Raw genomic sequence first — 17542 nt, 5'->3', positions numbered from 1 at the left:
ATGTTGGGATCAGTGTTTTGGTGAGTTGTCCATCTAGGACAGTAAACAGTGGGGGCAAAGGATCAAGTGTGGGAAGATGTGGTCTATTAAAGAGAGAAAACAAGGCAAGAGAACAAGGTAGCAATAACAGAAGTGATAATCAGAGCGTGGCAGGAAGGGACAGAGTGTACAAACTTAAGAGTGTGCCAGGGATTTCAAAAATGGAAAAAAGATAGAATTAATGGCTTTGTATCTGAATGCACCCTGCGTTTGTAATAAAACAGACGAATCAACAGCTCCAATAATAATAAAAACAAAAATAAAAACAAAAAAACTGCAGATGCTGGAAATCCAAAACAAAAACAGAATTACCTGGAAAAACTCAGCAGGTCTGGCAGCATCGGCGGAGAAGAAAAGAGTTGACGTTTCGAGTCCTCATGACCCTTCGACAGAACTTGCGTTAAGTCCAAGAAAGAGTTGAAATATAAGCTGGTTTAAGGTGTGTGTGTGGGGGGCGGAGAGATAGAGAGACAGAGAGGTGGAGGGGGGGGGTGTGGTTGTAGGGACAAACAAGCAGTGATAGAAGCAGATCATCAAAAGATGTCAATGACAATAGTACAATAGAACACATAGGTGTTAAAGTTAAAGTTGGTGATATTATCTAAACGAATGTGCTAATTAAGAATGAATGGTAGGGCACTCAAGGTATAGCTCTAGTGGGTTTTTTTTTTATATATATAATGGAAATAGGTGGGAAAAGGAAAATCTTTATAATTTTTTGGGAAAAAAAGGGGGAAGGGGGAAACAGAAAGGGGGTGGGGATGGGGGAGGGAGCTTACGACCTAAAGTTGTTGAATTCAATATTCAGTCCGGAAGGCTGTAAAGTGCCTAGTCGGAAGATGAGGTGTTGTTCCTCCAGTTTGCGTTGGGCTTCACTGGAACAATACAGCAAGCCAAGGACAGACATGTGGGCAAGAGAGCAGGGTGGAGTGTTGAAATGGCAAGCGACAGGGAGGTTTGGGTCATTCTTGCGGACAGACCGCAGGTGTTCTGCAAAGCGGTCGCCCAGTTTACGTTTGGTATCTCCAATGTAGAGGAGACCACATTGGGAGCAACAAATGCAGTAGACTAAGTTGGGGGAAATGCAAGTGAAATGCTGCTTCACTTGAGAGGAGTGTTTGGGTCCTTGGACGGTGAGGAGAGAGGAAGTGAAGGGGCAGGTGTTGCATCTTTTGCGTGGGCATGGGGTGGTGCCATAGGAGGGGGTTGAGGAGTAGGGGGTGATGGAGGAGTGGACCAGGGTGTCCCGGAGGGAGCGATCCCTACGGAATGCCGATAAGGGGGGTGAAGGGAAGATGTGTTTGGTGGTGGCATCATGCTGGAGTTGGCGGAAATGGCGGAGGATGATCCTTTGAATGCGGAGGCTGGTGGGGTGATAAGTGAGGACAAGGGGGACCCTATCATGTTTCTGGGAGGGAGGAGAAGGCGTGAGGGCGGATGCGCGGGAGATGGGCCGGACACGGTTGAGGGCCCTGTCAACGACCGTGGGTGGAAAACCTCGGTTAAGGAAGAAGGAGGACATGTCAGAGGAACTGTTTTTGAATGTAGCATCATCGGAACAGATGCGACGGAGGCGAAGGAACTGAGAGAATGGGATGGAGTCCTTACAGGAAGCGGGGTGTGAGGAGCTGTAATCGAGATAGCTGTGGGAGTCGGTGGGTTTGTAATAGATATTGGTGGACAGTCTATCACCAGAGATTGAGACAGAGAGGTCAAGGAAGGGAAGGGAAGTGTCAGAGATGGACCACGTGAAAATGATGGAGGGGTGGAGATTGGAAGCAAAATTAATAAATTTTTCCAAGTCCTGACGAAAGCATGAAGCGGCACCGAAGTAATCATCGATGTACCGGAGAAAGAGTTGTGGAAGGGGGCCGGAGTAGGACTGCAACAAGGAATGTTCCACATACCCCATAAAGAGACAGGCATAGCTGGGGCCCATGCGGGTACCCATAGCCACACCTTTTATTTGGAGGAAGTGAGAGGAGTTGAAGGAGAAATTGTTCAGCGTGAGAACAAGTTCAGCCAGACGGAGGAGAGTAGTGGTGGATGGGGATTGTTCGGGCCTCTGTTTGAGGAAGAAGCTAAGGGCCCTCAGACCATCCTGGTGGGGGATGGAGGTGTAGAGGGATTGGACGTCCATGGTGAAGAGGAAGCGGTTGGGGCCAGGGAACTGGAAATTGTTGATGTGACGTAAGGTGTCAGAGGAATCACAGACGTAGGTGGGAAGGGACTGGACAAGGGGAGAGAGAAGGGAGTCAAGATAACGAGAAATGAGTTCTGTGGGCCTTTTCTTCTCCGCCGATGCTGCCAGACCTGCTGAGTTTTTCCAGGTAATTCTGTTTTTGTTTTTGTTTTGGATTTCCAGCATCCGCAGTTTTTTTGTTTTTTTTATATATATATATATTTTTTTAACTTTAGGTCGTAAGCACCCTCCCCCATCCCCACCCCCTTTCTGTTTCCCCCTTCCCCCTTTTTTTTTCCAATAAATTATAAAGATTTTCCTTTTCCCACCTATTTCCATTATATATAAAAAAAACCCACTAGAGCTATACCTTGAGTGCCCTACCATCCATTCTTAATTAGCACATTCGTTTAGATAATATCACCAACTTTAACTTTAACACCTATGTGTTCTATTGTACTATTGTCATTGACATCTTTTGATGATCTGCTTCTATCACTGCTTGTTTGTCCCTACAACCACATCCCCCCCCCAACCTCTCTGTCTCTCTATCTCTCCGCCCCCCACACACACACCTTAAACCAGCTTATATTTCAACTCTTTCTTGGACTCGAACGCAAGTTCTGTCGAAGGGTCATGAGGACTCGAAACGTCAACTCTTTTCTTCTCCGCCGATGCTGCCGAATCAACAGCTCCAATAGGAATAAAAACGTATGATCTGCTGGCCATTACACAGACAGGGCAGCAAGGTGACAAAGGCCGGGAGCTGAATATTCATGGGTATATGACATTTCGGAGGGACAGGAAGCCTGGAAAAGGTGGAGGGGGAGCTCTGTTAATTAAGGAAGACTTTAGAACAATAGAGAGAGAGATTGCCTTAGTTCTAAAGGTTAAGATGTAGAATCAGTTTGGGTAGAGATAAGAAATGGTAAAGGAAGGAAGTCACTTATGGGAGTGGTTAATAGGCCTCCTAACAGTAACGACATTGAAGGGTGGAGTATAAAGGAAAAAATAATGGGATTTAGGAGAAAGGTACAGCAATAATCATGGGTGCTTTTAATCTATATATGGACTGGGCAAATCAGATTGGCAAAGGTAGCCAGGGGGTGAGTCATAGTGTGTTTTTGGAACAATTTCTTACAGCAGCATGTGCAAAAGCCAACCAGAGAGCAGGCTACTCAAAATCTGGTAATGTGCAACGAGACAGGATTAATTAGTGATCTCATAGTAAAGGCACCCCAGGTAGCAGTAATCAAAACATGACTGACTTTCATATCCAGTTTGAGGGAAAGAAGGGTGGGTCCAAGCCTAGTGTTTTGAACTTAAATAAAGGCAATTATGAGGGTATGAAGACAGAGCTGGCTAAAGTGAACTGGTTAATTAGGTTACGGGATAAGTTGGTAGGGATGCAGTGTCAGACATTTGGAACATTCAGCAAAGATACATTCCAGTGAGAAGGAAATACTTTAGGGAAAGGATGTACCATCCATGGCTAACTAAGGGAAAAAGCGTACAATTCCACAAAGGTGATTGGCAGGTTAGAAGATTGGACAAAATATAAAAGAAAGCAAAGAATTGCTAAAAAAAATCAAGGGAGAAACGAGAATACAACAGAAAGCTAGCTTTAAATAGAAAAATAGATGGTAAGAGTATTTAAAAAGGAAAAACATAAGTAAAGTGAACGTTGATCCCCAACAGAGTGAACCTCAGGAATTAACAATGAAAAATAACAAAATGGCGGATGAATTGAATATATATTTTGTAACTGCCTTCACTGTAAAGGATACAAATAACATCCCAGAAATAAGTGTGCTTCAAGAGGTGAAAAGAAGGGAAGAACTTGGTTTTAATTTTCCAAAATTCCCTAGATGCCCATCAGTTTGGAAAATAGCGAATGTAACTCCTCTGTTCAACAGGGGGAGACAGAAAGCAGGAAACTGCAGGCCAGTTAGCTTAACATCTGTCTTAGGGAGAATGCTGAAATCTATTATTAAGGAGGTCATAGAGTGGGGCACTTAGAAAATCTCAATGCAGACATGCAGAGTCAGCATGGTTTTGTGAAAGGGAAATCATGTTTGACTAATTTATTAGAGTTATTTGAGGAAGTAAAATGCAACATGGGTAAAGGGGAATCTGAGGATGTGCTGTACTTAAATTTCCAGAAGGCATTTGATAAGGTACCACATCAAAGGTTACTACACAAAATAAGAACTTATAGCGTGGGGGGTAACATACTAGCATGGAAAGAGGACTGGTTAGCTAATAGGAAAGAGAGAGTACACATAAATGAGTCAATTTCAGGTTGGCAAGACGTAACGAGCGGAGTGCCACATGGATCAGTGTTGGGCCCTCAGCTATTTACAATCTACATTAATGACTCAGATGACAGGACTGAATGTATGGTTGCTAAATTTGCTTATGACACAAGGATAGGTAGAAAAGTAAGTTGTGAAGAAGACTGAAAGAGTCTGCAAAGGGATATAGACAGGTTAAGTGAGTGGACAAAAAAATTGGCAGATGGGGTTTAATGTGGGGAATGTGAACTTGTCCACTTTGGCAGGAAGATTAAAAGAGCAGCATATTATTGAAATGAGGAAAGATTGCAAAACTCTGAGGTACAGAGGGATCTAGGTACCCTGGTACATGAATCACAATAAGTTAGTATTCGGGTATAGCAAGTGATTAGGATAGCAAATGGAAGGTTGTTTATTGCACGGGGAATGGAATATAAAGTAGGGATGTTTTATTCTAGTTGTATAGAGTATTGAGACCACATCTAGAGTACCAAGTACAGTTTTGGTCTCCTTATTTAAGAAAGGACATAACTGCATGAGAAGTAGTTTAGAGAAGATTCACTCAGCAGGTTTCTGGAATGAGTGGGTTACCATATGAGGAAAGGTTGGACAGGCTCGGCCTGTATCCACTGGAACTTAAAAGAATGACAGGTGATCTTATTAAAACATACAAGATCCTGAGGGGACTTGACAGGGTAGAATGTTTCTCTTTGTGGAAGAGACGAGAACTAGGGAACACAGTTTACAAATAAGGGGTCTCCCATTTAAGATGGAGGTGAGGAGAATGTTTCTCTCGGAAGGTCATGAGTCTGTGGAATTCTCTCCCCAGAGAGTGGTGGAGGCAGGGTAATTGAATATCTTTATGGCTGAGTTATGATAGATTCTTGATTGACATGGGAGTCAAAGGGGAAAGGGGGCAGGAAGGAAAGTGGAGTTGAGGCCACAATGAGATCAGCCATGATCTTAATGAATAACGGAGCAGGTGCGAAGGACCGAATGGCCTTATCCGGCTCCTAATTCATATGTCCGTATGAAAGCAAGGTCACAAAAGCAGCAATGAAATAAATTACCAACTACACTGGGGCTCCAATATAACACGGAACTTGGTATGTGGATCCGTCTTGGACTTCAACATTTTCATTTTAATAGGATTGTCCATTGTGATATTAAACCACATAAGTCCGGCAAAATCTCCAACTTAGTAAATGAGCTCTGCTGAGGCAGCTGTAAATGCATTTCAGTGGACCTCACCACCCATGTTAGGAAAGAGGTAAATCTGCTAGTGCTGCTGCTGGTAGTCCAATAACTCTTGTATAGGCCTGAGTGCTAGGCACCAGCAAAAGACAAAACCACGAGTGCTTCCTAGCCTGGGAGGAAAGGCTGCTTGATTTAGGAAAACAAAAATATGAGCATACCCATACCTTTAGATCCAGCCAGATGTGTTTTCCACCAAAAACACTGGGGCCCCATTGTAACACGGTCTCAACTATGAAACGATCTTGATATACTGTCTCAATGGACTGCTTTAAAGTGGGGTCCCAGGGTAATATTTTTGGTCATTTTTTGGAAAAATTATGATGGTTAAATATTGGCCAGAACACACAAAAAGCAGGATAAATCCAACCCAGCCAATTACCACCCCATCAGTCTACTCTCCATCATCAGTAAAGTGATGGAATAGGTCATCAACAATGCATTCAAGCAGCACTTGCTTAGCAGTAACCTGCTAGCTGATGCCCAGTTGGGACCACTCAGCTCCTGACCTCAATACAGCCTAGGTTCAAACACAGAAAAAAGGGCTGAACTCCAGAGGTAAGGTGAGAGTGACTGCCCTTGACATCAAGGCAGCATTTAACCAAGTGTTTCATCAAGTGGTTCTCATAAAACTGGAATCAATGGGGATCAGGGGGAAAACTCTCTACTGGTTGGAGTTATACCTAGCACAAAGGAAGATGATTGCGGTTGTTGGAAGTCAACCATTTCAGTTCCAGGACATCACTCCAGGAGTTTCTAGGGTACTGTCCTAGGTCCAACCATCTTCAGTTGCTTCATCAATGACCTTCCTTCCATCATAAGGTCAGATGTGGGGAGGTTCGCTGATAATTGCACAATGTTCAGCAACATTCGCGACTCCTCAAACACTGAAACAGTAAATGTCCAAATACAGCATTACCTGGGCAATATCCAGGCTTGGGCTGATAAGTGGCAAGTAACATTCACGCCACACAAGTGCCGGGCAATTACCATCTCCAACAATAGATAATTTATCATCCCTTGACATTCAATGGCATTACCATCGCTGAATCCCCCTATCAATATCCTGGAGATTACCATTGGCCAGAAGCTGAACTGGATTAGCCAAATAAATACTGTGGCTACAGAGGTCAGAGACAAGGATCCTGCGATGAGTAATTCACCTCCCAACTCCCCAAAGCCTGTGCACCAACTACAAGGCACAAGTAAGGAGTGTAATGGAATACTCTCCACTTGCCTGGATAAGTGCAGCTCTCTCAACATTCAAGCAGCTTGACACAAGCCAGGTCAAAGCAGCCTGTTTGATTGGCACCCCAAATATTGACTCCCTCCACCACCGACAAACTTGCAGCAATGTGTACCATCTACAAGATGCACTGCAGAAACTCAGCAAGGCTCCTTGGGCAGCATCTTCCAAACTCATCTACCATCTAGAAGGGCAAGGGCCGCAGACATATGGGAACACCACCACCTGCAAGTTCTCCTCCAAGCCACTTACCATCCTGACTTGGAAATATGCGGCTGTTCCTTAATTGCCGCTGGGTCAAAATCCTGGAACTCCCTTCCCAACAGCACTTTGGGTGTACCAAACCACAGAGACTGCAGCAGTTCAAGGTGGTTCACTACCACCTTCTCAAGGGCAATTAGGAATGGGCAATAAATACTGGCCTAGCCAGCGAAGCCCACATCCCGTAAACGAATTTTAAAAAACTCCACTGCTCTTCAAATAGCATGATGACATCTTTTACATCCGGCTGGGAGAGCAGTTGGAGACTTGGTCCAGCAAGGCAGCACCCGAGTATTACCACTGAGCCAAGGTTGACATTTAGGAAAAAGATGCTCCAACAACTCTGACAATAAAGTTAACAAGTAACATGATCTGCAGTTAAATTGTACAAGGCTTTTGGGAGACAGGAAGTATAAATTTGGTGCCTCGTGGTTCCTACATTCAACCTTAATCTAAAGGTCATGCGTTTCAATCCCAGCATACCAAATTACGGAACTAGATTCAATAAACCTGGTAATTTGCTGTTATCAGAAAGTGACAATGAAAGCTGATAAATAGTCAAGAACCTCTAGTCCATTAACACCCTATCATCTCCTACCTGATGTGACCTACAAGTAACTCCTGGCTCATGCTATGTATCGATCCTTAATGGTCTCAGGACAAGAGATCAGTGATTAAATATTGACTCCCCAGTGTCACCCACTTTTCAAGGAACTGTTCTTAAAAAGTGAAAAAATTTACAGACGATGATGTCAATGCCAGGAAATGGAATGTTTGCAAAGTTTCAGTTCTATGTCATAGAACTGAATCATAGAATGGCAATCTTATCCCACTCTCCCACCCTTTCACCTTTGCCCTGTAATGTTATTCTCTTCAGGTGCTTGTCCAATTCCCTTTTGCAAAGCACTATTGAATCTGCCTCCACCACACTCACAGGCAGTGCATTCTAGATCCTAATCACTCGTTATCTAAAAAGGTTATTCACAGAATCTTAACAGCACAGGAGGCCATTCGACCCATCATGTCTGCACCAGCTCTCCAAATGAGCATTATGACCTAGTGCCGTTGCCCCTTTTCCCCATACCACTGCACATTGTTTCCATTCAAATAATCATCTAATGTCCTCTTGAGTGCCTCAATTGAACCTGCCCCCTCCATACTTCCAGGCACTGCATTCCAGACCTGAACCACGCTTTGTGTGAAAAAGATTTTCTCACGTCACACTTGCTTCTTTTGCAAGTCACTTTAAATCTGTGGCCTCTCATTCTTGATTTAAAAGTGGGAACAGCTTCTCCCTATCTAATCCGTCCAGCCCCCTCATGATTTTGAACATCTCTATCAAATCTCCTCTCAGCCTTCTTCTCTCCAAGGAGAACAGTCCCAACCTCTCCAATCTATCCTCAAAGCTGAAGCCTCTCATCCCTGGAACCATTCTTGTAAACCTCTTCTGCACTTTCTCCAATGTGTTCACATCCTTTCTATAATATGATGTCCAGAAGGGTATACAATATCCCAACTGAGTCTAATGGGTGTCTTATACAAATTCAGCATAAACTGCCTGCACTTGCACTCTATGCCCCTATTGATAAAGCCCAGGGTACTATATGCTTTATTAACTGCTCTCTCCATCTGCCCTGCCACCTTCAATACTCTACGGAAATAACACCCAAGTCTTTCTGCTCCTGCAGCGCCTTCAAAATTTCACCCCTTGTATTACATTGTTTGTCCATGTTCTTCCTATCAAAATGCATCACCTCATGCTTCTCCGCATTGAAGTTCATCTGCCACCTATCTGCTTACTCCACCAACTTGTCTATGTCTTCTTGAAGTTCCACACCGGCCCCCTCGCAGCTCACAACACTCCCAAGCTTCATATTATCCTCAAGTTTTGAAATTGTCCCTTGCATCTCAAGATCTAGATCATTAATATACATATCAGGAAAAGCAAGGGTCCCAAATTGAGCCCTGGTGAACTCCACTACAAACTTTCCTCCAGCCCGAAAAATATCCATTGACCATTACTCTCTGCTTCCTAATTTTCAGCCAATTTTGTATGCATGTTGCTACTGTCCCTTTTATTCCATGAGCAATAACTTTTCTCACATGTTGCCTTTTTTTTTGCCAATGTGTACCTTCTGGTTTTCAACCCTTCTGCCAATGGGAAAAATTTCTCTCTATCCGCTAGATCCCTTTTGATTTTGTAACCTCTGTCAAATTTCTCAATCTCTCATCTCCAAAGAGAATCCCAAATTCTGCAATCTAGCCACTCTTGTAAATCTTTTCCAAACCTTCTCCAAAGTTTTCACATTTATACTAAAGTGCAGCACCCAGAAGTGGACAGAATACTCCAACTGAGGCTGACCCAGAGTTTTTGGAAAGTTCGACCTCAAGTTCCCTACTTTTGTACTCAATACCATACTTATAAAGCCCAGTATGCCTTTTTAACTATTTTCTCAACCTGCCTTGCCACCTTCCACAGTTTGTGCACATATATAGCCCAGGTCTCTCTATTTCTACAGACCCCTTAAAACTGTACCCTTTCGTTCTCTCTCTCCTCTTTGTTCATACCAAAATGTATCACTTCACACTTCTGCATTAAAACTCACCTGTCACATGTTGACCCTTTCCACCAGCCTATATCCTCTTGAAGTCCATCAGTAACCTCCTCACAAATCACTATACATCTAAGTTTTGTGTCATCTTTAAATTTGAAATTGTGCCCTGTACACTCAAGTCTAAGTCATTAATAAACATCAAGAAAAACAAAGGTCTTAGTACCAACCTCTGCATCCCTTCCTCTGGTCTGAAAAACAACTGTTCACCACTACTCTCTTTTCTATCACTCAGCCAACTCCATATTGATGCTACCACTATTCCTTTTATTCCATGGGCTTCAACTTTGCTGGCAAGTCTATTATGTGGCACTTTGGAAGTCCATTTCTATCCTTGTCAGTGTCAAACACCCCCAGGAGAGGCACAAAAACTTTTAGTGTAGCACTGAATACCTCTTACGCTGTTGTTATTTCAGCGACACCTCAAAAGAGCACTCGCTACTGCATCAATGTGATATTTTCATTTCCTCCAGCTATTTCTTTGGTCTCTGAAGCAAAACCACAAATGGAAAAGACCTCCATCCAGGTTACATTAAAATTTAAGTTCTGGAGCTGAAACGTCAGCTTTTTAAATTCTATAAAATAAAAGCAAAGCACTGCAGATGCTGGAAATCTGAAATAAAAACAGAAAGTGCTGGATAAACTCAGAAGGTCTGGCAGTATCTGTGGAGAGAGGACCAGAGTTAACATTCAAGTCGAAGGTGACTCTTCTTCAGAACTGAGTTCCTGCAAGACAGGGCATTTGTTTCTTTTCTTAATGGATGCAAAAGTCAGTCTGTAATACTCCAAAAGCTACAAATTAGTCAAAAAAATTATCAGTGTGTGATTTATGGCACGATCACATATATATTTCAATTGTACAGTGTTTGATTGTAAGTATGTTCTGTAGTACAGAAGGCTGTACATAGTGAATATGAAAATAAATTAACACAAGGAGCAAACTAGTGCGCTGAAAACTAATCTGATTGAATTTCTGAATATATAAGAAACAAGTATACTTCGAATACTGTACTTAGCTGAGATTACTTCACAACTATATTGGACTATCCTCAAATGCATGTGGCCGTTTTCACATATATAAAATAAATGCAGTAGCACAGGTGGCAGGAGATAAATTCTGGGTAGTCACAGCCACATTTGTGGTGTCAACTTCACAAGAGCAATCTACATAGAACTTGCAGCATTGAAACAGGCCATTCAGCCCAACTGGTCTATGCCAGTATGAATGTTCCACAGGAGCCTCTTCCCACCTTATTTCATATAATCCTATCAAGATAGCCTTCCACTCCTTTCTCTCTCATTTACTTGTCAAGCTTCCCCTTAAATGTATTTGTACTATTTGCCTCAACTACTCCATATAGCAGAGTTCCACATTTGAGTTGCCTAAGAAAACTAATATCTGTTCAGTGCTTTAATTTAAAATAAAGAAAACAAAAAAACTGTACCTCAAAAGCTGGAAGATCTTGAATACCTAGACTACAATGCCATTTTTGTTTATTATTGCAAATATCATGAAATATTAGTTTTGGAGGTCCATACATGACATTAAACAGGGTAGTTGTCAAATTAAGAATTTCTTTCATCAATAAGTAGGAGTTAACGTGAATGAGGCCAGGAAAACACAAACAGAACACTACCACTGTGTGGTAACAATAGGTAGTGCAGAAAGGAGTCAAGTAGATGGCAGATTTTTTTTAGTGAAAACATAGCAGCTATAAAAATGAAACAAAATTGGATCAACAGGAGGTAAATAGAAATCAAACACATTTTACCCTTCCATTTGTCTCTCCCCTTTTTGGTTTTTCCTATTTATTTCACAGGTATCTTCCTGCCTGAGTGTTGCTTAATACAGAAAGACATCCGAAAACAATGAAAACAGTCACCAATGGTAAGGTAAGACATTCATGCAGCAAATTGTCTAAAATTAATAAAGTGATGCAGTTTGAAATGCATGAAATAATCAAGTACAGAAAAGACGATTATGCTAAAGGTAAATTGTGCTTGACAAATTTCATAGTTCTTTGAGGTAATGACCAATCAGATAAACAGAATGCAGCATATGCAGTGTAGACAGCTTTTCAGAAAATGCCTCATAGAAAGCTCATTATAAAAATGGAGGCATATGATTTCAAAAAAATTATAGCAGCATCAGTATAAAGCTGGCTGATGGGCAGCAAACAAAGGATAAAAATAAATGAGAGTTGTCTGAACTAGAGAATGATAGGAAGCAGCAAAACCCCAGGAATCAGAGTACGCACCATTTTTATTCTCACACAAATAGAGTTAATGAAAGATGATTTGGACCTCGGTATCGGGTGCATAATATTAAAATGTGGTCCATTAAGCTTGCAAATCCCTGGACTATGCACAGAGAGAAGGCACAGTATAACTACCAGCAGGGAAGGTACAGACCTGCTGCCTCCTGACACTTGATTATCTTTTGAAATTGGAGAAGTATCATTTGTTGTTTTTCTAAATTGCCCTGAAGCTTTTTATTTTTTTTTCTTTCTCTCCCAAGAAATTGTATGACTATGGGAGAGAAGAAAATTTAGGGGTGATGATGCATCTAAATTACATCATTTTAGATTGGGACAGGTTTGATGGACCTTTTTTCTCTCTTGTTCTCCTTTTGTCTATATATGAAATATCAGCTAAAGCTAGGATGTAAAGTAGACAATTCAAGAGATTAAGCCAGAACATCCCAGATAATAGACTGATGCCGCAGCAGCCTGCTACATGAAAAGAGAGTTTGGATGGAATGTTGGACAGAACAATGGAAGTCTATTCAATATTGCATTGAATATAAACTATAAAAAAGCTTTGCCAAGTTTATACTATATCAAGGGCATTGAATGCAGTACTGTTGTACTGTTACTAAGCAAAACCTAGCTATAGCTAGTATACTATTATGCACATATATTTTTCCTGCAATTATGATGATTTAGATCCTGCTGACAGATATTAAGGATCAGTCTAGTTATACTGAAACTTGCAGTAGTCTGAACCATATGAATACAAAGTTAAATAAAATTGTTTTAACTAATTCACCTTTATATCAGACTTTTTGCACTAGAGAGAAAGGTTCTTTGATGCCTTTGCTAAGGAAAAGTTAGAGCTGGCCTTTATTTAGCTGTACAGTGGTCCTGCGTGAACACACGTAGTTTAATTAATTACTTAAATTACCTTCTGATGGCAGTTCAAGGCAAGCTATTAAGACATCGTACGTGAAAGCCTCAGCATAAATAGTGAATCTCAGTACAAACATGTCAGCTTTAACTCACTGCACTTGGAGGAGAGGTTTCCTGAACTACAAGCATTACTAATAAGGAGCCATAGTTCCAGGGAATTATTGCTTGGGATCCATTCTCCCCACAGAATCTCTGGCCAAGCATGAAGATAAGTGCCACCTTGCACCCCACTCCCCAACTAACATGAAGCCCAGCATACACTTGCAGGAGTCAAAAAAAACACTAGTGGCCTGGGAAGCAGCTTTCGTTAATGGAAAATGTTTGCCGGCCTCTCAGTCCTGTTAATGTCATATTGCAATAATAATCTCCCACAGACATTCACTGAAAGTTGGGTGTAAGGTAGGAAAAGGGCATTATCAAAAAATGGAAGCTACTGCACAAAGGCTATATTATGTCCTTCCAGCAGCTTGCCTGCAAGTTTCACATCAACAACAGGACCACTTGAACCACCCATTAATCAAATACCAGTTCCAGGGCCCCATCTTTCACCCTAATGCACAAAGTAAATGACTCCTCATCACCTTCTACTCAATGCTGTCTAACTACTGGGAGCTAGAACAGTGCTACCCATGAACAAAGGAAGACAGGTGAAGGACACAGAGAATAAGTAAGAAAGCTAACTGTGACCCTTAACTGCAACAAAATAATAAGGATCACTTCAAACCGCTACGTTGAACATACCATATTACAGAGACCATGTAAATTTCAACTGAGCATTATAGTTGAGTGCCCTTTGATAGAAAAAGCAGGTTGTATACTGTGCTCATATTCCATCCTGCATCCTTTCCTGATGAATGTCTGGGAAGTTTCATGTGGCATGGTCCCTCTAAATCTTGCTCGCTGCCTACTTGTCCTACTCCCAATCAGAGAAAGCTTCCACCAACATGTAAACTTGCCTTCTTGTTGTTCATATCTACAACTGGTTGATGTAATGAAACACATCACCAATTCCCCATTAAAACATTTAGGCAAAGCAAATTGGTGACTGCGCTTGGACCGAATAGGCTTTTCTCATCTTTAACAACAGAATGACACAAAAATAAGGAGCTTGAATGGTGCTATAAGCCACCCGAGGTCATACTCAAGCTAGTAAATTGGGCAGATAGGAATCAGATGAAATGTGGGGTGATGCACTTTGGCAGGATATATACACTAAATGATAAAACTTTAAAAGGAACGGGGGGAAGAGACATTTTTGGATTCAAATACACAAATCTGTGAAAGGGAGATGACAAGCTGTCAAAGCTGTTACAGAAACAAATGAAATCCCAGCAAAGAGGCACTTCTAAGCCTATTTAAATCACTGGGCATGCCACGTGGAATATTTTGTCCATTAGCAAGGAAATCAAGGCCATGGAATGGGTATAGAGAGATTCTACACTATGCTGATACCAAAAGTGAGAGATTTTAGTTATGAGAAGATTGGAAAAACTGGAGCATTTTTTATTAGAATAATAGTGGTTAAGAGGCTATTTAAAATGAGAATTCCTTCAATACCACTGTCAATAATATACCATCATGATTCAGATCTCCGAAGTATGTGACACTGAAGCAACTTCTCTACCCGCCTCCCAGAAACTTAGGTGTTAGTATAGGAAGCTATGAACTCCTCCGTTCCCTGCCGCAGATTCTCCTTTGAACATTCCTGAATTTTAATATCCTACCTACATTTGTCTCCAACTTTTATCCTTTTATTTTTATCTGGAATGTGAAATATCACAGGAAACTTACTGGCATATTCAGTATTTCTAGCATGGGGCCAGAAGTCACCTATAGAAAACTTTCTTCCTCTAGAACCCTTGCAGCTATAAAGGTTATTGGAGACCACATTTAATCTCCTGTTGATCCCAAAATGTAGAAAATAACACTTTATGAAAGTTGATGCGCAACTTCTTGTTAGTAAGTTTATATTTTATTACCGTTTTTACATTCAAATTATAAAAGTACAGAATTAATTTCAAACACAAATATATGTACATTCTCTGCTGTTAATCACATATCATACAAACGCAATGTTACTGATGTTTCAAAATGTATTACGTTCCATCAAAAGCAATTTTGTTATATTTTCAAAAAACATTTGGAAGTCCGCTAGGCTGCACCAATTTCATCACTGTTACCAATTGGATGCAACATGCAAAATGGATTTACTGGAAGAGAAATTACCCATGAGTCTCCACCCCACAACTCCCAACTTCCCATGTAGAAGTTGCGTGCTCCAACTGCTTTGCCTGGGAAAGAGTTTGACCGCTATATCATAAGCAGAAGAGAAGACTGAGATTTGTTGCTCGCTGAGAACACAGTGCAAGACTATACCATTTCCAGATCAATTTGCAGCACATTCATCAAACAAATGTTTTTAGTTTAAAGACAGAAAGAAAAGAAAGACTTGCATGTACCTGCATTCACAACCACCGGTTAGACTTCACCTCACTGCCACATTTGTGTAATTAATAAGGTTTACATTATCAAATTGTATTGTACATAAGCTTAATTTGGATGTATTATTAGGATGATTTGTGAATTTTGGCATATGTTGTTAAGAAAGTCTTAAAGTTGGCAAATACTGTGATGCAGCTTTAAGAAATAATATGTGATGTGAACTGGAGTTATGGCTAGGACACATTTGCACTTTGGGATCTAATGAGTCCAACTTACCAGTAAACGGAATGCAAAGCTAAAATGTTGATTGGCTATAAGAATGGCCTGTGAACTAAATGTTCCAGAGCCCCCCAATAAGAGGTACAAATGAAAGTTAGACTGTTGTGGGGAAGCCAGGAGCGCTCTTCCCATTGGTCAAGAGTTGCAAATATCGGGTTAGGTGCTGTTAGTTGTGTTGATTCAGGTGCGCATTATTTGGGATAAATGTTGCAAAGCTACCTGCAAAAAGGGTATAAAATGGGGGTGCGCCACTGAGGATTTTGCACTTACCAAGGGTTAGCATTTGTCACAGGACACTTGCTTGTGAGCATCTGTTGGGAGTTAGGAGTAGGCACTTACTAGGAAGTTAGCATTTGCGAAGGACATTGCCAGTCAATGGGTATTTGTCACAAGCCGAGCGGTTACCATAAGAACCCAGTATTAGGCTTAGCTATTGACTAAAGAAATTGTCACAGGGTTGAGGATTGCTGTCAGAATCCAGTGAGCGATCAGCGGATCCAGTATAGACAGGTTTGCCAGAGCTAAAATAATTGCCTTAAGATTGGGTGAATAGAAAAAATATAACCACTTAGCTGTCAACTAAAGTCTAGCTTGGGAGAATCAGTAGTAAAGTGCAATCTTAGTCACTTAGCTGTGAAGTGTGTAACTTCAGCAGTTAAGGTGGATTGGAAGCTTCAGCAGTTAAATTAGACTGGGAAGTTGTGGGTTGAAAAATGATCCACTAGAGTTGAAGTCTTAAAGCTGCAAAGGGATTTCTATGTATGTTAGAGTTAAGATGGCTAAGCTAAAATCTCAAAGGAGGTCATGAGTCAAGGGACCAGGTTCAAGGAACCAAGACTCTCCCCCCGGAAGTCTCGAGATCCATGGGAAAGACTCACCAACACAGGATGAACTTGTGTATCGTGCCATGCCTCAACTAGTGTAATGTTAAGTAGCAATCTTTATTGGCCAATAAACCTCATTAGTTTGCATTCTAAATTAATCATTATCCTTTTTGCCAAGATGTTATTCCTCAAAAAGAATTTTCTTACTCTGGGTTTTAATATAGTGTAAATCCCTTCATACCAGGTCTCTTAAAGCGTTTTCCAGCCAATTAAGTACTTTTGAAGTATAGTCACTTTTGCAATGCAGGAATTGCAGCAGCCAATTGCGCACATCAAGCTCCCACAAACAATGTGATAATGGCCAGATTATCTGTTTTTTTTATGTCGATTGAAGGACAAATATGGGCTAGGACACTGGTGATGCCTCCACTGCTCTTCTTTGAAAAGAACTGTGGGATCTTCTACCCTACCCGAGAGGGCAAATGGGTCTCAGTATAACGTTTCAATTGTGCAGCACTCCCTCAGTAATGCATTGGAGCGTCAGCCTTGATTTTTCTATTCAAGCCCTGGAATGGGACTTGAATCTGGAACTTTGTGACTAAAAAGTGAGAGTGCTGCCAGCTAAGCCACAGCTAACACTTAAAGTATATATATTTTTAAAAATCACAAATCACATTTTAGTCCAACCATTTGTTAATGTATACATTTTTAATTGTAAGATTCTTTTCCACTGAAAAGTCAACAGAGTAATAAAGTGAATCACTTAAAATTAGTGCATTCAGCTGCAATCTTTTTTCAATAAGCTATGATGGCATGCTTTGAATACATATCAACCACATACCTTGCTAGTAGAGGCCTTGTAAGTTGTTTTCAGTTTTTGAGATAACTGGCTGGTACTGTGGCTGGCTGCACAAATACAAT

General features: G+C 41.2%; 1 protein-coding gene across 4 annotated transcripts in view; it reads right to left on the bottom strand.

Annotated features, from left to right (window-relative positions):
• wdr37 (WD repeat domain 37) overlaps positions 1 to 17542 on the bottom strand; it is a 134458-nt gene that overhangs the window by 77164 nt on the left and 39752 nt on the right. For all 4 annotated transcript variants that reach the window (XM_041184716.1, XM_041184717.1, XM_041184718.1 and 1 more), the window contains one exon: positions 17463 to 17527. In XM_041184716.1, coding sequence (XP_041040650.1) covers positions 17463 to 17527 — 65 coding nt within the window. The remainder of the gene's footprint in view (positions 1 to 17462; positions 17528 to 17542) is intronic.

This window comes from Carcharodon carcharias, chromosome 3 (genome assembly GCF_017639515.1).
Source record: "Carcharodon carcharias isolate sCarCar2 chromosome 3, sCarCar2.pri, whole genome shotgun sequence".
Lineage (NCBI taxonomy): Eukaryota > Metazoa > Chordata > Chondrichthyes > Lamniformes > Lamnidae > Carcharodon > Carcharodon carcharias.
This window is presented reverse-complemented; position numbering and strand designations above follow the sequence as displayed.